General features: G+C 48.3%; 1 protein-coding gene and 1 long non-coding RNA gene across 2 annotated transcripts in view; one reads left to right on the forward strand and one right to left on the reverse strand.

The window, feature by feature from the left end:
• On the reverse strand, nt 1-8,799 carry LOC138069101 (uncharacterized). The gene is made up of 3 exons (XR_011143912.1): nt 4,897-8,799; nt 2,626-4,278; nt 1-2,504 (listed from the first exon to the last, which is right to left on the reverse strand). It is a non-coding gene; the product is annotated as an uncharacterized lncRNA (long non-coding RNA).
• TGFBI (transforming growth factor beta induced) overlaps nt 4,499-24,320 on the forward strand; it is a 25,596-nt gene continuing 5,774 nt past the window's right edge. The window contains exons 1-12 of the mRNA XM_068959560.1: nt 4,499-4,783; nt 8,810-8,908; nt 16,464-16,528; nt 17,665-17,822; nt 18,888-19,052; nt 19,960-20,106; nt 20,780-20,921; nt 21,606-21,818; nt 21,967-22,104; nt 22,352-22,497; nt 22,883-23,019; nt 23,710-23,840. Of these exons, the coding sequence (XP_068815661.1) occupies nt 4,674-4,783; nt 8,810-8,908; nt 16,464-16,528; nt 17,665-17,822; nt 18,888-19,052; nt 19,960-20,106; nt 20,780-20,921; nt 21,606-21,818; nt 21,967-22,104; nt 22,352-22,497; nt 22,883-23,019; nt 23,710-23,840 (1,651 nt within the window). The 5' untranslated portion in view covers nt 4,499-4,673. The remainder of the gene's footprint in view (nt 4,784-8,809; nt 8,909-16,463; nt 16,529-17,664; nt 17,823-18,887; nt 19,053-19,959; nt 20,107-20,779; nt 20,922-21,605; nt 21,819-21,966; nt 22,105-22,351; nt 22,498-22,882; nt 23,020-23,709; nt 23,841-24,320) is intronic.

The following is a 24,320-nucleotide window of genomic DNA, read 5'->3' on the forward strand; positions in this document are numbered from 1 at the left end:
CATTCTAAGGTCTGAAGACTCTGCTCTTCGCGTGGTTTGCTCTCCAGCGATGGCACCGAGTTTTCCATGCTTCCTGCAGCTATGCAGGGAAATGAATCCTCCCCAGAAAGATATGTCAGCCTAGAGATTTCTTAAGGTTTTTCTACTTCATTGCTGGCTTGCAGAAAACAGGAAGATAAATTGCAGGATAAGGAACAAAACAAGAGCATGCGAGAGTTAGAAATGCCTTGTGGGAGCTGTTTGCTGTCTCTTTCTTCTTTTTTTGTGCATGGATGATAGCACTAAGTGGCACTGAATTATTCCCCGAAAGCTGAATTGCTGCTTCTTGTGACTTCCTGCTCTGTAATTTTACTGTATCGTATATCTGCAATAAGGGGGGCGAGAGGGGCAAATAGAAAACAGATGAGGGGATATCAGCTTGGCCCCACAGTGCTACGCCCGAGTTTCCGTGGGTTTATTCTGTGTGAATGAGAGCGAAACAGAGAGCAATGGAAAGCCACGCTTGAAAAGATTTATCTCAGTGTCTCATGTGGGAAGATAATTACAAGGTTATGGGATGAGCTAAGAGAACTGTTTTGTTTATACCAGAGCAGATAAAACACACATTTCTTCCATCACAACGCTATATTAAAAGGAAGCAGAATACTGTGTGTAATTGCCTTTTTGGCTAGCGCGCCCCACAGCCCCGAGGGACAGGCCAACGGGGTGCCTTTTAAACCCGGCGAGCGAACACTTTGCAGCCACCCTGTTTAAAGGCGATGGCCAGAGCGGGCTTCATTCTTGCTATTCTTCTCCGCTCTCCCTCCCTCTCCGGACCCAAACCGGGTTTTTATTTTATTTTGAATTTCAGCTGTGCGTCTGTACGTCGTGCCCGCGAAGAGCCGGTGAAGCCGTGGAGTTTCCGCTGGCGCAGCCTACCACTGCTCCGATGGCTGAGCGAGATGGTACCGCGTGTAATAATAACGCTCTACACGCACCCAGCGCCTTACGGCCAGAGCTTTGCAAAGAGCTGGAAGGTAAATCGAGTCGATGGCCCGATGCAGCTCGCGGCGCGTGTCGGGGCGGGCGCAGGGAGCTGGGATCCGCGCTCCTCCAGCCAACGTTGCGCACCACAAATGGAGCAGCCTGCCCCGGGAAACGGCGAGGATGACGTGATCTCAATCAGTCGCTTTCTTCGCGTGAAAGCGAGCGCGTGGTGTGAAAGGAGCATCTGCCACAGCTCTAACCCGGGGGGCCCGGGCAGAAGAGACCAAAGGGGAGCGCGGGGACGCCTGAGGCGAGGAAGGAGCGCAAAACAGACGAACAACGACGCGGAGGGACAATCTTTTTGCCCAATATTAGCACCGATAGCGAAGAGCCAGTAGATAGCAAAGTGAAAGCATGGATGAGATGGGACAGATATCAATAATATATATCAACAGGCTCAATACGCATTATTGAGCAGGCAATAGGGCAGAGGGCCTGGAGGAGCCAGCGCTTGCTGGCTCCCGCGGGCGCAGCAGGCGTTTCTCTGAAATACTCCATTTTTCTGGGTAGGTTTTTTTGTTTCAGCCGCAGCGGGAAGCCGCCCGGGGTTTTGCAAACGCTCGGGGAGTAAGACCCAGGCCTGACGGCCCTTTCGCTCTGCCGACCCACGACTACCAGAAGAAACCGTGCTGAGCGTGACACGAGAGCAGAGCGCACGAGCCCTTCCAGGGCTTTTGCTCAGAGGCGGTTTGGAAAAATGGGAGCTGAGGCCAGTCCCAGGAAAAAAACGGGCCTGAAATCAGCATTAACTGGAGACTGAAATTAAGTGGAGATTCGGTCCGTTCCAGGGATGTGGGTTTGATCGAATGCAACTATAACTTTTTATGGGAATGACACTATTACGAGGGCAGTAGAAACATGATACGGCGGCATACACAAAAGAACTTTTAATTTTATGCTGTTGATCGTCTCGCCTGAAACTATTTCTAGAGAGATGGAAAGGCGGTCAGCTTTTTAGGAGCTCTCCTTCTGGCTTTTCTGTGAGGCCCGCGGAACAAAGTGAAAAATATTTATGGCCTTAATGATTCAGTAATTCCAGTCTTCAGATTTGTTTATATAGCAAAATCTTTTCAAACAATAAATGCTTATTATTGCTGAAGACTTCTTCTGTTCGGCTCAGGGGTACGGCTTGTGATTCCTCTCTTTTGGTGGAGCAGCTGTTATTTCTGCTTATTGCTTGGTCTGAAATGTGTACAGAAGTGTCTATTCGTCTAAGTGCTATTTTCTACATGATTGATTGTCGAGCATTTGTACGAGCGCGCATGGAGTCCACTGGACACAGATTTCATTTCAAACTAAACATCCGCCTCTGCAAGCAGAGGTTAAAACAAGTGCAAGATAAAACGATGGCAAGTCACAAAGAAGTTCATCAGAGTCCGATAGCCTAATACATTTGAATATTTCCTTCCTAGAGTTGAACCACACTCAAAAACATTCATAGAAACGAACTGAAGGCTTCGCCAGTATGGGGAGTCCCGCTGGAGAGGAGTAATGAAAACAGTGATTTAAAAAAGCATGAGGAGGCAGCAGGATCAGGAAGCAAGAGATGGAGGGGAAGGAAACCAGCAGCGGTAGGTAAAAATGGTGATTTCCCCCCACCTTGGTGTGCGCGAGCTGCCTTCGAGGGGGAGCTCTCTGCTGCCCAGAGACGCGGCTCAGCTCTGCTCCCCTGCCCTGCTCCTGTGCATCCATCCAGCGCTGCCCTGTGTAACTCTTGCTTGATCTAAAATGGCACTTTTTGGGGCAGGAATGGGCGAGTGTCACGTGTGCCGGACCCGGGGCAGGGGAGGCGAGGGGACTGCGTGCTCCCTCCCGTGCCTGCCCTGGCCCCTCTCAGCTGGCTGTCCCGTGCTTGCTTGGACTCTGGAGGAACATTTAATTGGAAAAAAAAAAAACACTCATTAGGTTCATTTCCAACATTTTGGGTTCAACAAACTTCTGCTGACTCCAGTGCAGGGTTTTGTGGTTCGAAACCATCCGCGTGGATTTTAGGCTGTTGCAACGGGGACCTGAGGACCCCTGCGAGCCCAGCCTGGGGCGAAGGCTGCAGGAGGCTTGTCCTGGGCCAGGGGGCTCTGTGTTTCCAGGGCAAGGAGACCCACTTTTGAAATGTGCATCTGCCAGCAGGAAGGTGCTCACTAGCCTGCCCAGGGCTTAGCACCTTGCTGAATGTCCTACTCACGAATGTCCAAAACCTCACCTTCTTCTCGGGGATACCTACAACCTCTGTTTCTTCTCTTCTGGGCTGGAATCATGAGCCCTTGCAGGTCAGACACCGTGACTCACCTACCTTGCCGGGGAGAGCGGAAACCCGACGCCAAGGAATCGTTTGGTGCGTTTTATCCAAGAAGCGTCAATGCTGTTTACGTTAAGCAGATTTATTTACTGTGGAAAAATATCATTGTAAATATAAAGGGTTTATTATTGCTAAAGACTTCTTCTGTTTAGCTTGGTGGTTTCTCTCAAGATACATTTCAGTTCCTCTCTTCTACGGAGCAGCTGCCCTTTCTGGCCGCTGCCCAGGCTGTAAATCTGCATGAAAGTTTCGGAGAAGCGTGTTCCTAAGGGAAGTGGCCGAAAAGGACCACTTCTGCTTCCCAGGAAGCTTTAGGGAGAGTCGAGAGCTTCGAGTTTGCTGTCAATCCAAATCAGAACGAGCTCACTGAAAACACGATTAGGATACTGCAATTAGTCAAGATGCCTAAAATGGGAGCAGGCGCCTCGGGACGCCGTCGCGGTCCTTCGTGGGTGACGTTGCGTGGGAAACCTCGGTTGTTTGTGCTTCGCCTGCGCTTCGGCCCTCCGGGGTCCCCGCACGGAGTGGCTCTCGGGGAGCCCTGGGTGCTGGGCCCGGCGGCCGTCGCCGCGCTCTTTGGACATCATCCTGCCACAACGAGCACGAAGCAGCTGGAAGGGGTTTTCCCACGTGAGCTGCTGCAAGGCCGGCGCTAGCAAGGCTGCCTTGGCGGGACATCACCCCGGCGGCGCCTTCCCCTGCCCTGCTGCGCAACGGCGTGCCTTGCATTTTGTTGTCAAATTCACCCTGGGAGCGACCCCGGAGCTGCCCAGGACACGAGTCACCCGGCCCGTTGAGGGAGGCCGGTGGCCTTATAGCCCCTTCTTTGGTGCAAAAGAAACCCACATCCCCTCACCAGCTGCGGGACGCAACGGGCAAGGCCGGGGGGCGATGCCAGCCGGCGCGAGGATGGCGCCAGGCGAGGAGGGACAACAGGGCGACATCACAACGGAAAACTTGCGGGGGAGGGAAAAAAAAAAAAAAAGGAAAGAAAAGGAGGGGGGAAAAAAAGGAGTGCAGAAGGAGAGATTAAAAACGAGGGCGGAGGAGATGCTGAGCGTGCCCCGACGCCCCGGCCGCTTGCTGCCGGCTGCTGCCGCCGCCGCGGGGCCCGGGGCGGGGGGGGGGGAAGGATGGAGGGAGGGATGGAGGGAGGGATGGGGGGGGATGGAGGGAGGGCTGGGGGAGGGCTGCCCTCGCCGGCCCCTCTCCCCTCCCCGCCCCGCCGCCGCCGCCGCTCCCCGCCCCCGCCGCCGCCGCCGCATTTAACGGGGCGCGCGGGCGCCGCCGGCCCGTCCCGTCCGGTCCCGTCTGGTCCCGTCCCGGTCCCGTCCCGGTCCCGGTCCCGGCCATGTCGCTGCCGCCGCTGCTGCTGGCGCTGGCGCTGGGCCTGGCCGCCGCCGCCAAGTCGCCCTACCAGCAGGTCCTGCAGCACAGCCGGCTCCGCGGCCGGCAGCACGGGTAAGGCGGCGACAGGGGAGGGGAAAACAAAAAAAAAAAAAGAAAGAAAGGAAAAAAGAAAAAGAAACGGGGAGCGGGTGGGGGGGGGGGGAGAGGAAGGAGCTTTTTCCTACTTTTGCGCTTTCGCGGAACGGCGGCAACAGCCCGCGGCGGGGAGAGGCCGGTTGCTTCGCGGAGCCTCCCGCGGGGACGCGGAGGGCTGGGAAGGGGCCGGGGCCGGGGCCGGGGCGGGGGGGGACGGACCCACCCGCGGGCGGCGGCCCGTCTGCCTGCTTCCCCAGGCTGCTCACTTTCTGCCTCCTTCCCTCCCTTCTTTCCAGCTGCTTCATAGTCCAGGGGTCATTTTAGACCGCAGAATGATCAGACGGTCCCCCTATCAAAAAGGAAAGCCACAAACTTTAAACTGTTAAGCCCTTCGTGGTAGAAACTCTGTTTTCAAGAATTTAAGGGGGGGGAGGGAAAAGAAAATAGTTTTAATGGCAGATGGGTATCCCTGTGGAGTAAGCGCCACCTTACTCTTTGACTGGAGCCCCCAGGAAGGCTTGGAAATGTTGTTGCTAAACGTAATGGCTTGTCTAATCTTAAGCTTTCTGAGGTAAGGAATATCCTCCAAATGTGTGCAGACATCTCCTGCTGCGCTGGCGATAGGTTATGGATCCTGGTTGTTGGATTGGTAGAACACTAACCAGATGTTAGTAGTTGTTTCTGCTGTTCTTAAAATTTGTTGGGAGTCAGGTGGGTTGAAAGGATGGACAGACATTTCAGCTGGCTTTCGTCTTTCGTGGTGGTGGCATTGATTGAGCTGTAGCTTCCATTTAGATGGATTGCTGGAGGCAGGATCATGAAACGCTTTTTTTAAAAAAAAAAAAAAAAAGCAGACAGAAATATTGCAATTTGATACAGCATCTGGCTGGGATCCAGATCAGTATTTGTAACACGGGGTACACTGTTTGCCTGTCTAATCAGGTACGGAATCCAACAGACAAAAATCTGAGCTGATGCCTACTTGTAAAAGGTCAACGATAAAGGAATGATGGTGGCTTACATGCAAATACAATGTTCTTCTTCATCTTTACATAATCTGGAACTAAACCAAGATGCAATTCTGCTGATACCTAAGGCAGCAGTGTGCTCAGGCTCAGTAAGTCACTGCGGTTCTGGCGTAAACCAGCGTGCTCGTCTGTGAAGAGGGAAGCTGCTTATTCCCCATGCAATGAATGGAGGCACGTGGTAAGGCGTGATTACAGCCCACACTGGTGCCTAAAGTCTTTGGGAGATGTGAGGAGTTACTATGCCAGGGTGTACGGATGGTGTGAAGTTACACTGATTTAATGCAGCACGGTTTGCAACAGGATTTGGCTCACTGGTCCTTTTCTGATGGAGAGAGTGCTATATAACAAGCTCATTTTTGAACATCAACCGAGTTATGACCATCGATTAATGGTGTGTCAAACAGACGCAGCAACCGAGAAACAGCCAAAACGTTGTTGGATGTGAGATGTGTTGTTGGCTTTCTGTAGGGAGTGCGGAAAGAGTGTACAGCCCCAATGTGGCCCCGTTCTCCTGCGGACCTCCTCCTGCACCAGCAATGGTCCTGCTGCAACGAGTGCGGGTTGGGTGGCAGAACTGGGCTCTGTAGCACCACTTTGACATCTTAATTTTTTTTTTTTTTAAAGTGAATTCTGGGTCAGGTCAGGGAGAGGGACTGCAGCTGCAAAATATGAAAGGAGGGCTAAGACTCGAAGTAGGTAGGTGAAGGAAAGCAATAGGCGGTTTATCTGCGCGCCGGCTCCGATCGGTGGGAACGGCGTGGCAGATGTGACGACCTCGAGCGAGGAGAGGCGAGAGCGTTGACTTAACGCGTTTTAAGGCAGACCGGGCAAAGCACCAGCCCACGCGTCGCGAGGAGCAGCTCCTGCACCTTGCTGGGGGAATCGCTGATATCGCAGACCCTTCGGGGCAGGTTTCTGCGCTGGGAAAAACCGGGTAGGATTTGCCCGCTAAAGGAGCAAGCGAGCAGCGGCCTCGCAGCGCTGGGCTCCCGCAGCCGCGATCAAACCAGTCCTTCGGTAGCCAGGGCTGTCGAGACGCATATTAGCGGGGCGGTCCTCCGCCAGCTGCTGAAATCGAGGCGAGATTTGGACTTTCGACATAATTGGAGCCACATTTAGGCGCCGCGGGGCCAGCGTAGCCGAGGTGGGCTGAGTCAAGGAGCGCAGCCGTGTCTGTAAGCGGGGTTTTGGCGTGGAAATCCCTGAGCCTACGTCAGTTTGCACCAGCGGCGAGCTTGGCTTGGGGGTTTCTAAGTGTTTTAATGTCGAATCCTTCTCCTTGCGCTCGGCGTTTTACGTAGAAAGCGAGGCAAACGCTTTCGTGCAGAAAGGCACTGCCGTGACCGGGTAACGATGGGAACCGTGACCCTCGTCCCCCAAGGCCCCGCGGGCCCACGGTTTGTCCCCGGGGGTGGATTGGAGGTGTCGGGGCCGCGCCAGCCTGGGTCCTGCCTCGGCAGAGCCAGCTCCACAAAGGCTTATTGAAGGCGAGCCAAGCTCCCGCGGAGCCTGGCAGCGCGTTTAGCCGGCGTAGGGTAGACCCTCGCGTTAACTCATGCTAATGACAGGGAGGCCGACCCGTTTCGGGGGGCTGGATTTGGGCCGCTGGAGAAAAGCAAACAAGTCTGCAGGAGGACGAGGCGGTCGGGCCGCAGAGTCCGCTTTGGTCGGGCGCGCGAGCAGCTTCTCGGTCAAAACTAGCGTGAAACAGGCTGCCAGCTCTTCCTGAACAGATCAGTGAGACCTTTACAACAGGGACATCTCCCTGCCCCATCCGCACTTAGGGCTACACAAGTGCAAGCTGCCTTGGAAAGTGCAGAGCGCTTCTGATGGGGTGATGATTTTTACGTTTTACTTATTTGTTTTTCCCCCAGCTCCCCGGCAGGCGATGCTGTACAAGCTTTTGGTTGCAGGGCTGTAACTGGGGCACAGTTTTGGTGTTGGGAATATAGTCGCAGCTGGGCTGAGCATCCGCGGCCTGTTTGGGTGTTTGCTCTACCTCTGGCTCAAACCCCAGGGGCAGTCAGTGGTCCCACAACCCAGATGTGTAAATTGTATCTCATGCAATGACTTTGCCTTGCCCATATCTGTGGGCCAAGGCTGCAGGGATAATTAAAGAAGACAAGCCGGGGCGAGTGGGGAGATGCCGTGCTGGCCAAACTAGGCGTGAGTAAACTCCCGTTTGACCACATCTTTACTCTCAATGACCCCACCACTTCTTAGAAAGCTAGGAGGCCGCAATCAGATTTCAGTGGGATGAGTCACACATGTAACTTCGAGCGTGTGATTTTTCTGGTTGAGCAGAGCTCTTGGTACCTTATGGGCTGACACCTTATAGTCAATATATGCTATTATAAATAGTACATTGAATTTGCAGTGTAGTGAAGCACTTGCTTGTTTAACCCATCAGTAGCTCAGCATTTGTATGCAGAATAGGCTGAATCTGTTACTCAGCCTGTGTTGCTCATCTGTTTTTGGTGTAAGTTGGTCCAAAGCCTGATAACTGTCTGTCTTTCTTTATGTCCTAAGCAATAAAATAATATTTTTGTTGGGAAGTATCTGCAGTATTGGATAGCGTTAGCAGGTTTTATCTAGGATTCCAGTTAATGCCCAAATTATAAGTAGCTGTTCACCATAGAAATACCGACCAAGCTAATATTTTTAACTTGATTCCTTTTTATTTTGGGGATAGGTGAAATATGGGGAAAAAGACAAGATTTTTGCATTCAATAAAGAGAAAAACATATCCTGGCACAGTGAAGAGAGATCTCTTTCACTGCTTCGTTCGGGTTATAATGGTCGTTAAACACTCTGATCTCCTAGAAAGTTAACATGCGGCTATAAAAGTTTCCTTCTTCATAAACACAGTATGGCTTTTCAGGCGTTTCCAGATGGGGGCTGTCGTAGCATCCGGTGCAGGGACTGAGAGAGAGGAGACTTACAGGGTCTTGTTCTGTTTTGTCACCATCTCTAGCCCCAACGTGTGCGCTGTGCAGAAGCTCATTGGGACAAACAGGAAATACTTCACCAACTGCAAGCAGTGGTACCAGAGGAAAATCTGCGGCAAAGCCACGTGAGTACTTGCGAGAGGTGCGCGGGTCCTTCCCGAAGAGCCCCGTTGTGGGGGGTGGCGTGGGACGTGGCCGCGGGAGAGTGACATCCATGGGGGTAGGGGTCGGAAAGGGGCTTTCCACATCGCCGCGGTCTTGTGGTGGTCGTTTCCTTTCCTGCTGAAGGCACGGGCAGGCGACCGGCTGTTTTTTCCGTATTCGTGTTTTAGGCTTTTACTTCCAAAGAAGTGTTCGTGCCTTGGTTTTGCTCAAATGCCAAGCATGATCTTGAAACATCGAAATGTTAAGAATGGAAAGTATTACATAAATTCAGAAACTGATTATTTATTCTAGTTGCATTTCTGTATGTCCTTACATAACGCTCAGTGCTGTAATGAAGTGTGTACCAGATGTTTTCTAGTACTTAGCTATGTCTCTCTCAATCCTAGACCCCGTGCTGCATAGTTTTAAAAAAAGAGAGGGAAAAAAAAAAGCAACATAAGAGTTGATGGATATTGGAAAGAGCATAAATTTCATCAACACATGATGAATTTGTTTGGGAGGGAGAACAAAAATAAGGGGAAAGAAGTGTCAGTTTTAGCCACCACTCTCTGATGGCTCCACCAGAAAAGTTAATTAGACTTATAGGCCAATCCAAAATCTAAAATTGCAGACAATAATATTCGAGTAGCTGTTGCACAGAGCATCTGTGTAACCAGCCTCGGGACATTCCTGTGAAAAATGTAGTCGGCAGATAATAAAGGATAGGCATGCCTGGCTACGTGCCAGGCTGTAGATCAGGAGTGGGGAATCTTTTTTCCTTGGTATGGGCCAAATAGGGCTTTCAGATACGTTCGTTGGCCCATACTCTAGCACATGCCACCATATTGTCCAATACTAATGCGAAGGAGTATTACTTGCATAGCTGCTGGCTGTGTGAAGCAAAGCGGCGGGCCAGGCCTGGCCCCAGACCCGTGATTCTCCTACGTCCTGGGGGCTCTCCTGCGTGTATCTTGGGAGACAACTGTTTGCATGGTCATGCCAGACCGCTCTTCAATGTGTGACGTGAGGAGGCAGATGTTAATAACCGCTACTGGAGCAAGTGTTTCCCATTGCCAGCGTCGATGCAGGTTTTCCTGTGCACTTCTGGAAAGCAGAAGTTGAAATGAAAGTATGAGCAGTTTCTCCCAGGTGAAATCATGCACAGAAAATAACTTCCCTAGAAGAACAGATAGGAGAAAACCATCCAATGTGTTCCTGGTGTGGTCCTATGCAAGCTGTAATTTAATCTAATGCAACATGCCATTAGGTTCTGCAGATTAAATAAACTCTGCTTCTGTGCTAAACAGCAGACTTAGAGATCTTTCACTGTGGCAAGCTTTACTGGTTTTATTTCAGTTGCTTGCATTGGTTCAGTTGAGTTTCCTGGCTATCAGATTTAGTTTTGAGTGTCCGTCATTGCTATTGTGAGGAGGGTTGCAAAACAGGAATTGTCACTGTGCAGTTTTTGGCCTTTTATCGTGTTGCCCATGGATTCATCTAAAATAGGAAAACTGTCTTTTAGGAAGGTGTATTGCAGCATGTACCAATCTTGAACATATAAAGTGGTTTCCCTTATTTCCAATTGTCTTTACAAAAAAGAAAAGAAGCAACAATACTGTAAAAAAGCTAAACCAACACCCCGCCACATGCACACCTAATTTGACGAAGCCACCGAATCTGGGAAGACTTCATTTAGATGTTTAGAGTTCAAACTCTCATCTTGGCTGAAAGATGGCCTTCTTGAAATGTCCTTGACATTAAATGGATCAGATTATGGCATGGCAATATGGTATCATCGTTGCCTGTGCTGTAGAAGACCCTTATGATAATGGAGTAGTACAGTGGGTCTCCAAACAAAACCTTGCTCAGCTTCGGGTATGCGACAGATTTGCTGTTAAAATCACAGAAGGACAAAGAGATCCAGCCAGCTAATTACTTTAGCTCTGAAATAAATCAGAAACTAAGCCTCAGGTAACCCAAATGTGCAGCTGTATTTGGCAGAGATGAACTGTGCTGCATGTCTCTGGAAAGAGGGAGAACAACTGGCATCTAGCAGTATTTCATGATTTCATTTGAGGAGATGCAATGATCTCTTCTAACCTCATTTTTTCTGGTTTCACCCAAATGTCTCATCCAATGATGCACTGCTGAGAGAAAAGCATATACAGTGTTAACCTGTGTGAACCTATGAGATAATGGCCCCATTCTATCAGGAGTTTGCTAAATATTCTTCACTTCGCATCATCTTGACAATGAGTTTTATTGTCTTGCGCTCTTCCTAGTTATTTTTGAGCCAGGCCTTACTTTGACCCGTAGCAGTGCCTGTGCAGAACAAAAGACATGTGCCTGGACTCAGATTTTCCTGAGGTCTCTGGGACAGCTCTGATTACAAACATTTGCCAGTGACGGCTCCCACTGGATGTGGTCCTCCTGACGTATGGAAGCAATCAAGAGTCGTGCAGGCCGTAAAGGGCATGGTGTGTTATGCTGCAGCAACCAGACTCTTAAAAAAGCAAGTGTCAAGGAGCCTCTTGGCTCCCGGGAGAGGGCACGAGCACAGTTACTGCTGCGGAACATGAACCCTCCAACTGGCCCTCTGCGTGAGGCTGAGCTGATCAATGAGAAGCTCTTAAGAACAGGAGATACCTTTACATCCCAGAAACAGGCAGGATTTGGCTTGTTAATTATTACTGAATGCTTCCAGCCTTTGCTTAGGATTTATGACCAGAAACCCTCTCCTGAGGTTGTGTGCTTAGGCCCTTCCTCTGATGGATGGATCCACTCCTTCAGTGCAGAGGGTGTGGTGGAGCATTATCCCATCAGAGGCTGGTGGATTGGTGGATAAGCATGTTCCTCGAAAGCTTTGTCCACCCATGAGAATGGCAGTCCTGGCGTGGAAGATGCTTGGCCCATCTTTTCTCTACTGATTCTGCATTTGACCTGTCCGTTTTCCTTAATATTTACTTAAAGGGTCAGTGCTGCTACAAGTTGCACGTGTTGCAGGTGCAAATAGCAGGCTCTAGGAAGATAATTTTAATTGCTTTGACTTCTTTTCTTTTCCTGCTTTGAACACTGTTTGGAATAGGTAGGAGGGAGGGAGGGTCAGCAAGAGGCCAGGGACTGTAGAGAAGCAAAGCTGAGCTCCTCCAAAGTTGGCTCAAAAAACTGAAATGCTGCACTGAGCGAGGAGGGTGGAAAAGTTGCTACAAGCCTGTAGCGGTAAGTAATGACTTCACCCCTTTGAGGATGATCGTGTCCTGCATCCAGAGACAGGGAGCAGCAAGGAAAGCCGGCTCAGAAAACATGGATGTGTCCGGTCTTTACTCTTGACTCAAGGTGCATCACGATGGCTGTTGGGGTTCATGGCTGACAGCCCTCAGGCCGACTCCGGTGGGTGCAGCAGGCACCATGGAGGGTTGTGCTGTGGCTCTCACCAGATGGAATAAGGTCAGGGTTGAAAGTGTGAGGCTCGGTGGTGAGGACTGGCAGATTCACTTCGCAAAACACATCTTTTGGCCCAGCGTGGTGGAGTGGTCTAGTGTCACTATATATGCAGCATGGTGGAAACTTCAGCTCATGCCTCGGAGGGGGGCTCTCGCCTCCTTATCTGCTTTTTTTCCTTTGGTGTTCTTCTCTTTGCTAAAGATTTGGCTTGCACAGTTAGGAAGAAAGAGGATGGAGGATTTATGTGCATTTTATCATTGCTTTACTTGCTGATGAAGTGAGATAAGATAGTTGGCAAGAAGTCTGACACTGCTTTGATTTTAATGGGCACTGAAACAAGATTGTTTTGATAATTAGGTAATTTTCCACTGTTGGTTATTCTGAGGCCAAAGACATAATTTATTTAGCATATATTCTCATAGTTGCCTTCTGTTTTTTTAAATATTTTTCTAACTCCCTAATGCACTAGACTCATTCTTCTAGAATTAGTGTTGCAATTAAATGCTCTTCCCCCCACACTTGTCTTTTTGTTCTCAGGACAAAAAAAAACTTACATCAATTCTTTTTTTTTTTTTTTTGAGGAATAACTAGTAGCAGTAAGTTACCCCTTAATACTGTCCTTTTTTTCATTTTAAATTAACATGCCTTTTTTGTCTGATGTGCTTTCCCCAATTCAGGAAAAGAATGAGTCTCTGGCACTTTTTTTACAAAAACAAAACATATGGGTTTTATTACAGGAAATGATTACAAATGGATCTTTATTCACTAATATATGCCTAAGCTTATTTTTATTACCTTGAAAAATGCACTTTAAATTTAATTTCAGATTCTCAGACTGCATCGGGGATGAAACAATGACTAATAAAACCAAGGAAGCTCGCTTCTGCAGTCAAATGCACGTAGACATTTATAGACTACACTGTTTGGAGACCTAAGTCTGAATAACTGTAAAGACTTGACTCCAAATTACTCAATGAGGAGGTCAGGAAACTGTGGTCGGAGGCGTTGCAGAGTGGATGACAAACGCTCTTTGTGCGAGGGCATTGCTTATTTAACCCGCATAGTTGGCATCCGCCGTGTGGAGATGTAATGGTGTGTAACTGCTGACCGGACACCAGAAATACCTCCTGCGCTTGGCAAACCCACCGGCCTTCGGGCTACCCCGGGCAGTTGAGCCGCCGGTGCGGAAACGCAGCGGGGCTGAGGCAGGAGCTGGTTCCCCGGTCGTGCTGGCTGCGAGGCGGAAACGCTTTGCCTCCCTTGCTGGGCCTGTGCTAATGGTGTGTGCAGGCAGCGGGAGGCTTTCGTGATGAGCTTGGCAGGCTCTTGCCTTGGTTTTAGGTCCATCAAAAAGAGATCGTGCCGCTCCGATTCGCTGCTGAGGTCCTGGAGGTCCTCAGTGTGGCACCGAGCGTGGAGCCAACAGAAACCAGGGTGAAGCAAGTCACCCAGCCCTGGTGGCTGCAGGGCCTGGCTCCGAACTGATGGAGAAGCACGCTTCAATGCAACAGCCTCCCTTCCCGTAGGGACACCTGGGGCACCTTAGCACTGAAATGCAGCGGCCACCAAACGTGGGAGGGAATGAGCGGCCATGGGGGGTCCAAGTGGCTGATGTCAAAGATGTTTTTTTGATCTCCAGTTCTCACTCCTTGCAGTCGCTGGTGCAACACTTGGCCGGGCGCCCTGTGTTCCCCTGGCCCTTGCAGAAGTGCGCTGGTACTTAGACAACTTAAAAAAGAAAAAAATCACAGCTGAGGTCCGATGGGGCAGGGTGGGACAAAGGGCAGCAGGGGCTGGAGGGGAGAAGGGCGAGGGAGGCTGCGGGTGGGCACGCGAGCCCGGATGCTGGATGGCACCCCTACATGGGTGCAAGCCACCGGCTCAGTGGCCTGGCCTCATCGCGCTGGCCTGGCGGTGGGGTCGCTCCATGCCTTCTCCGTGGGCTCTCTCCCGCGCGGGGGGCATGGCCGAGCTGCCGGCCCCGTGCTCTGCACGCCGCGCACGTGGGCCTCCCGCTCACGTAGTCACAGCTCGTTAATCTCCGATCGATCTATAAATAAGCCTTTTAAAGCCTACGTCAGCCCTCGGGAATTATTTATGCTGAACTTTGGAACGATTTGTCTTTAATCAGCTCTTCGTCTTTGATTACGGTTGTGAACCAAGGGAACTGTCTAGACTGGATTTAGTTTCGAGGGTGAAAGAAAGAGAAATCGGAGCTGGGGCGGGGAGGGGGGGAAGTGTGTGTTTCTAATGACCAGGAGACGGGGGAGCCGGGAAAAGTGGAACAGCAGGGTGTTAAGATCTCCGGTAGTCAAAGGAAGGGATTGCTTTAGGCAAACTCTTTCCCACATGGCATATATAATGTCTAGACAATCAGTCTGGGTTTGCTTTGCAATTCTCTTAGGAAACCGTGACACAGAATTTATTTGCTTCTGTCACAGAAACACAGGTATTTGTTTCACTTACTGGCTCTTAATTACCCTGAAGAATTCCCTCCTAAACCCCAGGCGTTTCCACTGTTTGTTAACAGTGTTAAAACGATGACAAAGATCCGAAGCTGGAGGATTTTCCTTTCTCTTTAATCGAGCGTGCCGAAGCTCGGCTCTTGCGCTACAGCATCAGACTTGTCCCGAATCCAGCGGGGAGCCCAGAGGAAACGCTTGCCTTTGCGAGGAATACCTGTCCCCGCGCGGGTTAGCCCAGCAGCCAGTGGCCTCGGTCCTCTCTTCCCAAGTGTAAGAGCAATAGGTGAAAGAACCCCCTGTGAAAAATAAATGAGTAACTTTTGTTGTTGCTAACATTGAAACATGTTCCCTTAAACGGGCAGCTTAAGAATCAAATGGCTTTTTTTTATTTTCCATTGAGTTGCAGATGATGGCTGCAGCCTTCAGCCAGCTTTTGCTGATTTAGGCTCCGCAAATCTGCAGAGCAGCCCCGAGTCGCGCAGCATGAGGTCTCTGACCCCGTCGGTTTTACCCTGGAGGGATAGTGCTTCAAAAAAGCAGGCAACTTGCTGCCAGCCACAAGGAAATGCTTGTGCACCACACTGAGGGGTTGCTCGATTACTCCAGCCCCTTTGGCCAACGTATGCAAGGCCAGAGATGCTCCTTTCCCCCCAGCTGGTGAGCACCAGGGCTTCCAAAGCCTGCGATGTGGGTTTAGCTGTATGCAGGCAGATAGTTTCTCATGGTGGACAAGAATGGGTGAAATGAAGGGGAAACGCTCGGCTGGTTTGGGGAAGCGGACGTACCGCAGCTGCAGCGCGTTGTCCAAACAGTGGTCAGACGTGACGGCAGCCGTTGGCCAGGGCAGCCCAAAACGGCGAGGGTGATGCGTATGGGAAGAGGATGAATGCAGTGATTCATACCCCGGCACATACAAAACATACCACGGTATCCAACGCATCTGAGTTCTTGTGTTGCTTTCCTCTGTCGAGGATCAAAAAAGCACGTGGGGATGATAAGTCCTTAAAATGGATGTGCGTTGCCCCATTGTTCAGCCATAGCTTAGAGCCGCCCAGTATTAAAAGTGTGAGTCGTCCTTGTTTTATTGTCATTGCTGAGTTGTGTTTGCTCTCCGTAGCATGCTTCAGAGCACACTGGCTATGAAATACATAGCTGGCACCAAAACCTCACAGACTTCTCCTATGAGCTATGTGCGACTGTATCGTTCCGCTCTCACCGCTAGGTCTCTCTGCCTCACTTCTCTACATGCAGCGTAGATCCTGATACGAGCTTGTGCCTCATCGCTACCTTAAGCTGCAGGGATCACACCATTGGTTTCCATCCACTGTTTGAAGAGAGACTGAATAAAGTCTCCGGGAAAGCGTGGTTTTGAAAGTAACTTCCGTCTGCTTTTGTTCTGTGGAGAAAATGGCAACATGCAGTCCTGAAGGAGATAAAAACTGTGGTTTGTCTTTTGCTCAAGTCTATATTTCTAGTGAAGAGTCTGCTTTAGAAACATCACCAAATATGGATGAACACAGACAAGAGTATAATATATATGTAATAATATATAATATATATAATATTGAAAAAGTAAAAGAAATTGAAATGCCATCGGTTAATCTGCCATATCCATCTCTTATTCCAGAGTAATCAGTTATGAGTGCTGTCCTGGATATGAAAAAGTTCCTGGAGAAAAAGGCTGCCCAGCTGGTAAATATGTTTGACGTTTATTCAGACTTTTAAATTAAAATTACATAGCTGTCTAGTAAAGAGAAATGTTAGAAAATTATTCAAAGTGGATTTGATTTTTTTGCAATTTGTGCACAGTGTTGCCCTGTACAAGTCAAAAATGGACTCAGCAGAGCACCAGCCGAGTGCCAGATCAGCTCCAAAGCATGCAAAATGTTTCAGACAATTTAAAACCCTGGATATAATTAAACTAAATCAAGCATGGGAGGGCCATGGGGAATTACTTATTCCAACAAGTAATATAGCTCTGTTCGAAATGCAATACAAAGTAATGATACAGTAACAGACAGTTCTGCCAGTCTCTGCTCATTTCTGTTTTGGCAAGCCTGAGTTTAGCAAAATTGCATTTAATAGGAAATACAGTTCGGTCCCTGGTGGGGATGGGGAAGGGAATTGCCTGGGTTTATCGAAGAAAGACATGTTCTGCTTTTGCTTTCTTTACACCTCCTCCCACAGTGAGCTCACGGCCGCCTGGTTAATGGTGGGGGCCGTCGGTGACCGACCCGCTGCATGTGGTTCAGCAGCATTGGGGCTGCCATGACTCACAGCTATGCCCCAGGGTGGGCAGAGCTTGGCCGTGGTGGGGTTGGGACCTCCTGCAGGGCCTTGTGTCTCTTGCAAGAGGGTCCCAGAGAAGATCCACGGAGTGCAAATTGGGGTGGAATCCCATCCTCACCACTCGCTCTCATGTCGGACTGCTGCTGTGGTCCAACTGCCTGGCCCTAAACATGAGCAGCCAGGGAAGAAATGTCAGCCTTGATGGATCAGGTGAAAATAATGGTTATCTTTGCTTGCCTCTTTAGTCTCTCAGGCCAGATACAGTGCTAGGTTCTGATTTTCTCCTAATTTGCGTGCATAGAAATCCACAGTAACTCCATTTAAGCCTGCAGAGATGCAGTGGATCTTGGGTAACACTGTTATAATTGAGATTGGAGCTGACAGCCTACAATTATTCATTATCTAATTAATGAACAGATATGAATTCACTGACATGCTTCATTTCCAGAAGCTTTTTTTGCCAGCAGCTCTCTTTTAATTCAGCAAAGTACAGTGAAGGATGAATGACATGCTGGAAACATAATCTCTCCTTCTTTCAGCGTTGCCACTTTCAAACATCTATGAAACCCTTGGCGTCGTTGGATCTGCTACCACGCAGCTCTACTCTGACCGGTCTAACCTAAGACCAGAAATTGAAGGACCTGGAAGTTTTACAATTTTTGCCCCAAGTAATGAGGCCTGGGCATCCTTGTCTGCTGTAAGATTCAGTTCCTCTTCTTTCTCCTCTTCCTCTTGCTTTCTGTAGTGGATATTCAGCCCTGGAGGCTGAAGGCAGATACAGATACTGTCCAGATGTAGGAAGGATATTCCAAAACACGAATCACTGTACTGGTCCATCAGCTCCAGAGCTTTGTTTCTGGAGGAGCCCAATACTAGAGGAAGGTGTAGATGACGCTCTCCAGGGGGCGGATAGAGCAATCATCTCATTCTGTTTTTCCTGTCTCTTACCGTGAGAGATCATCATGCGATCTGCAACAAGAGACTTAACATCCCTTCCACCAGTTTTATTGTTGATCTCTACTTTACCAATCTAGTTATTCTTAATATTTGCGCAAGTATCCAGTCCCAATTGTAAATTCACAGCTTTCTTGCATCAGTGCATTCCTCTGCTTAATTACTTATAGATTTATTTTATATTGGTTTTAATTTTTCCACTTTGCATCCTATGAAATTTCTCCTCCCAAATTATCACTGCTGTCTTGCTGGTGCCGTGATCCAAACAGAGCATCCCTAGGATGGGAGAGAATCCAGACTGCGCAGCCCACATCATTGAGTTACAGCCCGCATGTACGTCACTTGTCCCTAAGATGCAGCTAAGTAAGAGCAGCTGCTGGGTCAGGGAGAGGGACGTTTTTTTCTGTCCCCAGTACCAAGCCTCTGCCACCAAAGCTGCACCAGCAGACCCTCTTGCGAGGATGATGCCCTTGGGGAAGGTCTCCCAGCACCATTGCCTCTTGGCCCTGCATTTTGTGCCTTTTGTTGTCTTAATGCTGCTGTTGATGCAGCGACCCCCATGCTGGACCTTGCTGCCGTCATCAACCTGTCTTCCAAGGACAGGGATCCAGAGGCGCTAGCTGCTCTAGCTGCTGTTGTAAGGCCAAAGATAGTGTTGTGAAAGCTAGAGACCCACGTGCACACGCGCACAAAGTAAGGTCTTACCGGAAGCACATTTGACTCAGCCAGGCTGCCTGGTGCAGGGGTGCTCTCACAGACAATAGGCTTCATTGTACTCAGCGCTGAGTTTCATTTTGCTTATTTTCAGGAAACATTGGATTCCTTAGTCAGTAATGTTAACATTGAGCTGCTCAACGCCCTCCGCTACCATATGGTGAACAAACGAGTCCTAACAGATGAGCTGAAACATGGGACAGCACTTAATTCAATGTACCAGAACCTTCCTATCCAGATTCACCACTATCCCAATGGGGTAAGACAACTCTTTGAGATGCCATAGTTACCCAAGTGGAGCTGAGAATGGACCTATATCTGGGTTTTCTTCTTTTTTGAGGATAAAAGTGAAGGCCTAAAAACTCTAGGGAAGAAGCCTGGACAACATGGCCAGCACTGGGGGTTGAGGGCACTGTGATATCCCTGGGCAAACTATTGCCTTCATCCAAGCCACGTTCAGGGCCCCTTCTCTCCTCACCTGGAGCCCTGCATGATGTGTTGAGAGGGTGTGTTCATGTTTAGTCATCTGCCATAGATTAAAACTGGGTTCACAATAAGACTGTACCGAGATGCCTGTTGGTGAACAATTACACAGTACTAACCAAAATCATTTAGGTCTGTGTCCCCCTAGAAGGTACCTGTGAAGGGCATGGACTGCTGTATAGTGGATTTAAGCTTTACCACAACAGGCTTGCTCTGGTGTTGCCTTGTACCTCTGACATGGTCATTGGACCTCCAGGGCTCAGTAATGAATGCTTAGGTTACAAAGGCTTAGGTTATTGGTTAAGAAAACATGTTTGGGTGAAGCTTTGATAGGATATTTATAAGTAGATAGTTTCATAGATGATATTGCAGGAAAGCTGCACATTCTGTTGTATAACATTACACTTGCATAACTGTTTGATGTTACATATTTTCTTAGCCTTGCTGATGCATAGTAGACAAAACCGCTGATTACTTTCAAAGCTCTTTAAATATAAAATGCTTCAAATGTGTTTTTTGATAGAACATTCTCATTCTTCATTTGTTTTTTTAGGAAACCACATTTCTGCTCCTGCTGATTCAGTGTTACAGCACTCACTGCGCTTGAAATAGAAAAACAGCAGAGGCTGCTTTACCTTCCTGTTTCAAAGCATATAACACCCTGTGGCTCTTTTCCTCTTTAGATTGTGACTGTGAACTGTGCCAGGCTTTTGAAAGCTGACCACCATGCCACCAACGGAGTGGTTCATGTCATCGACAAAGTCATCGCCACCACTACAAACAGCATTCAGCAGATCATTGAAACCGAGGAAAGCCTGGAAACTCTCCGGGTGAGTCTGTCCAGCGGGTGTTCCAGGGGACCTTAAAGACATTCACTCCCAAGGACTTGTAACGAAGAGCTTGCCAACACCTATATGCTGTGACTTTAAAGCTGCTGATAAAATCCTGGTACCAATGTAGTTTATTTTGCTTTAGGAAGAGAAAAGTTTGATGTCAGTGCAAGTGCCACCCTGCTGCTGCTATCAGTAAAAAGATGTAGCCTGAGTCTGACTCCTCGCTTTTTTATGGGAATCTTTGCCTTAGATGATATAACTTCTCAGATTTGTTGAGTACCAATTTATTTGACTTGCTATTTGCCAAGTCAAGGAATAACATGAAAAAACACAGGGGTTTTGCAGTTAGCCAGCTTTAGGTGCTGATCTGAATTTCACTGGAACTGCTGTGAACCTTCCCAGGCATTTCAGCCTATTGGAGCTAACTCTGAAAGACTCCAGAAAAAGCTCTGTCCATCTCGTGCTCAAATTCTTGGAGCACAAGAGAGAACCAAGAGGCAGGATAAAAATTATAAAAGTACCAAAGTACTGAAAGAGGCTATTTAGGATTTTTTAAGTGTTCTGAAATAATAAATACCTTAATAAATCTGGCCCTTAGTGACTGGACAAAGTTGCTGACTGTTGTATTCTTGCTGAAAGTATTCTACCGTCTCTCCTCATTCCTCTAAAGGCTGCTGTGGCTGCTTCCAATCTGAACAGCTTGCTGGAAAGTGAAGGCCAGTACACGCTCTTGGCTCCAACCAACGAAGCCTTCGAGAAGATCCCACGAGAGACTCTGAACCGGATCCTGGGGGACCCAGAGGCCCTCAGGGGTAAGGGCTTGTTTACTGAGCATATTGGGAGATTGAAGAGTATTTTGCAGTTCTTCTAAATGCCTTTTCGAATAGATCTGAACTGATCCCTGGTACGCTCCGCTAACAGCTAGAATAAACCTGTTTGGCAACCTTCAGCTTTTTGAACTGGACAGTGCAGACTTCTTCAGATCCAGACATGATAGACATGGCAAAGTGTGCGTTATCCAGGTGTGGAGGAGGGTGCTGAAACAGTCCCTTTTGCAAGTTACCCAGTGTAAAGGAGTTTGCCTCCTAGTCGGTCCCTTTTCAAGACTGCAATTTGAATGAGAAAGGATTTAGAAGATTCACGAGACAGCTGATCCTTTAGCTCTCCTGTATATGATGGTGGCTTCTGTTAATCTGGCAAAGTGAAAGAGAAGTAGTGTTGTATCAGTGTAACTTCCCCTGACAAATGAGTCAAACATCTTAACTACGTGAAACACTTCCTCACTTGACAAAGGTGTATACAAATTGTTCTTTTTAGGCACTTTATTTCGCAGCCTGCTACATAAGTGATCTATTTGAAATGACTGTACATCTTTTAGAGTGGAGCCCTGCACGCTGCCATACAGGACACCTTTGCCTTTGAACAGAACCCCTAAAAGCGGCAATAATCCACACAACAGTATTCCCAACTCTCTAAGGCACTTACTTCTCTTACAGACCTGTTGAACCATCACATACTGAAATCAGCCATGTGTGCTGAGGCCATCATTGCTGGCCTGACGATGGAGACTCTGGAAGGAACCACCTTGGACGTAGGCTGCAGTGGGGAGGAGCTGACCCTGAATGGGAAGCCCATCATTGCTAACAAGGATGTCCTGGCTACCAATGGTGTCATACATTTTGTAAATGAGCTGCTGATCCCAGACTCAGGTACCGGTGCCTCTCTGCATCTTTCTTCCTTTTGCCTTTCTTTTGTCTATTTTTCTTTTTTCGCAAAGAAGTGCTGGATTTACTGTAGATATTTTGTAGCAGTGGGTGAATTGCCTTTAAGGTTACTATGTGCTGCTTTTCTTTTCAGCTAAGACCCTGTTTGAGTTGGCCCAGGAATCTGCAGTTTCCAAGTCTATGGACCTCTTCAGACAAGCTGGTCTCAGTTCTCATCTGACTGGCAGTGAGCGTGTGACACTTCTTGCCCCAATAAATGATGTATTCAAAGGTAAATCTAGGAGTAATTCCCTTTCTTCCATCCCTGTGGACCACAGATCTGCTGTAGACAGTCTCTCTTCAGCGGAATTTTAGTGCACAAGCATGCAAGCCCTCCCTCGAATGCTTCAGCTATAGACAGTGGCATGGAGCTTTAAAATTAAAAGCTGATGTAGATAATATTCTGTATTTGGGCCTTTTTAATGTCTCGGGGATTATTTTAAGTGAATCACTGGTTCCTTCCGTATTTTCTGCTGCAGATAGAATTCCCCCTGTTGACAGCTCCATGAAAAATTTGCTTCTGAACCACATTGTTAAAGACCAGCTTTCCTCTAAATATCTTTACCACGGACAGAAACTGCAGACTCTGGGTGACAAGGAACTGAGAGTTTTTGTTTACCGCAATGTAAGTTCCTGTAGTGTGCAGTGCTGTAAAAGGGTGGTTGCTGCGTATGGGCTGCTTTTGTATCCTGGATCTCTAGTGCATCAGTGAGTCCGCATCCGGCTGAGAGTCTAGCCTCAGCTTCTCAAAATCAGTTAGAGTTTCTCAATCAGTCAGAATGTCATCAGTGTCTCTAAATGACCAGCTCACTGCAGGCAGGACATAGGGGTTACACTGGATTTTCTTATCCCTTACTATCTGTGGTAAACACTCTGCCCGCTGAACGATGCTTGACGTCTGTAATGTTATGGCTAACGTAAAAAGCATAACTGAGCGTTGTGGAAAGTATAAAAATCTCTCTTCCGAAGCATATGCTAATGATGCCTTTGGTCTGCCTTTCTGTTTGCAGAACCTTTGCATTGAAAACGCCTGCATTGCTGCCCATGACAAGAGAGGAAGGTTTGGGACCCTGTTTAGCATGGACAAAATGTTGACCCCACCATCTGGTTCAGTGATGGATGTTCTTAAGGCAGACCATCGCTTCAGGTGACCTTTCTGCCAGTTTGGAGCAGAAGAGCTGTGAAGGCAGTTTCTATTTAGTGTGGATTGTAGTCATGACTATACATAATTTGTTGACATGGAAAGACCATCCAAAACTACTCATTCCTAGAGGGAGAGAGAGACTTCAAATAACCCTTTAATGAACTGTGAGCCCTTAGGTAGCAACTGAGCCAAGAGTGTGTGCATTGCTTTAAATTATCCAGATAACAAGTATTTTTTATTTGTTTCCAGTGGCCCTTGCTGTCCCAAGTGTTAAATCAGCTTAGTGAGAGCTGGGTTGGGACCTAACTGAGAAAATGCTGATTTATTTTTTTATTTTGGTTACCTTAGTAAGACCTTCTGAGTACATTAACATAGTAAAAACTTGGCTATAAAGCTGTCTTTGCCACTTAGAGGCCCTGTGGTCAGGCCTCTCTGTCACCTCACTAGCCTCATTGGCCCCAAGGATTCGGCATCCCTGGGCTGCTCTGCTGTTGCTCCAGTGTTCTTGTTGGATCTCACAGGGCTCAGTTCATATCTGACTGACTTTTTAGTTAATTGGCTTGCTGGATCCCAGTAGGATTTTGCCATTCTACCTTCATCTCTCTCTCTCGAACATGACATGCAATTGCTCAAAGACCAACATAGTTTAAACAGATGAAGTCACTGGAGTTTTTATACATGTCTGTCTTGCAGTACGTTGGTGGCTGCAATCCAGTCTGCAGGTCTAACAGAGACCCTGAACAGGCCAGGTACCTTCACAGTGTTTGCTCCAACAAATGAAGCTTTCCGAGCCATGCCACAAGGAGAACTGAACAAATTAATGGGTGAGCATTTCTAGAGCATTTAGCCATACAGCCACTGTATGTGCTGGCATGATAGTTGATAACTGACTCAGATTAATTTTTCTTCTATATCTCATTCTTTGACCCTGTCTGTTGGAAACACGGACTTCCTACATGGTTTTGATATGTCCTGTTCCAGCTGAAAGCTTGGGGTGTACACAGAGGAATGGCCTGAACTTTCCTACATGGCATGGGCATGTGTTTAAGCTTTCTACAAGGCATGAGCATGGGCTTTTATTTCCCTTGGGCTTGGAAGACATGTTTATAGTGTGTCCTGCATACTCGCTTTGACTTTTATTTGGCTCTGCCAGGTAGTGTGAGCAAGATGACCTGAAACTATTTCCACCTAAATTGTCAACCACATAGGACCAGGGTGTCTAAAGTAAGCTGTGCAAATAGAACACCTGGTCCATGTTCAGCTTCAAGTTACACTGTATTTAATTTAAGTATTAAAAGGATGGA

This window comes from Struthio camelus, chromosome 13, assembly GCF_040807025.1.
Source record: "Struthio camelus isolate bStrCam1 chromosome 13, bStrCam1.hap1, whole genome shotgun sequence".
NCBI classification, from domain to species: Eukaryota; Metazoa; Chordata; class Aves; order Struthioniformes; family Struthionidae; genus Struthio; species Struthio camelus.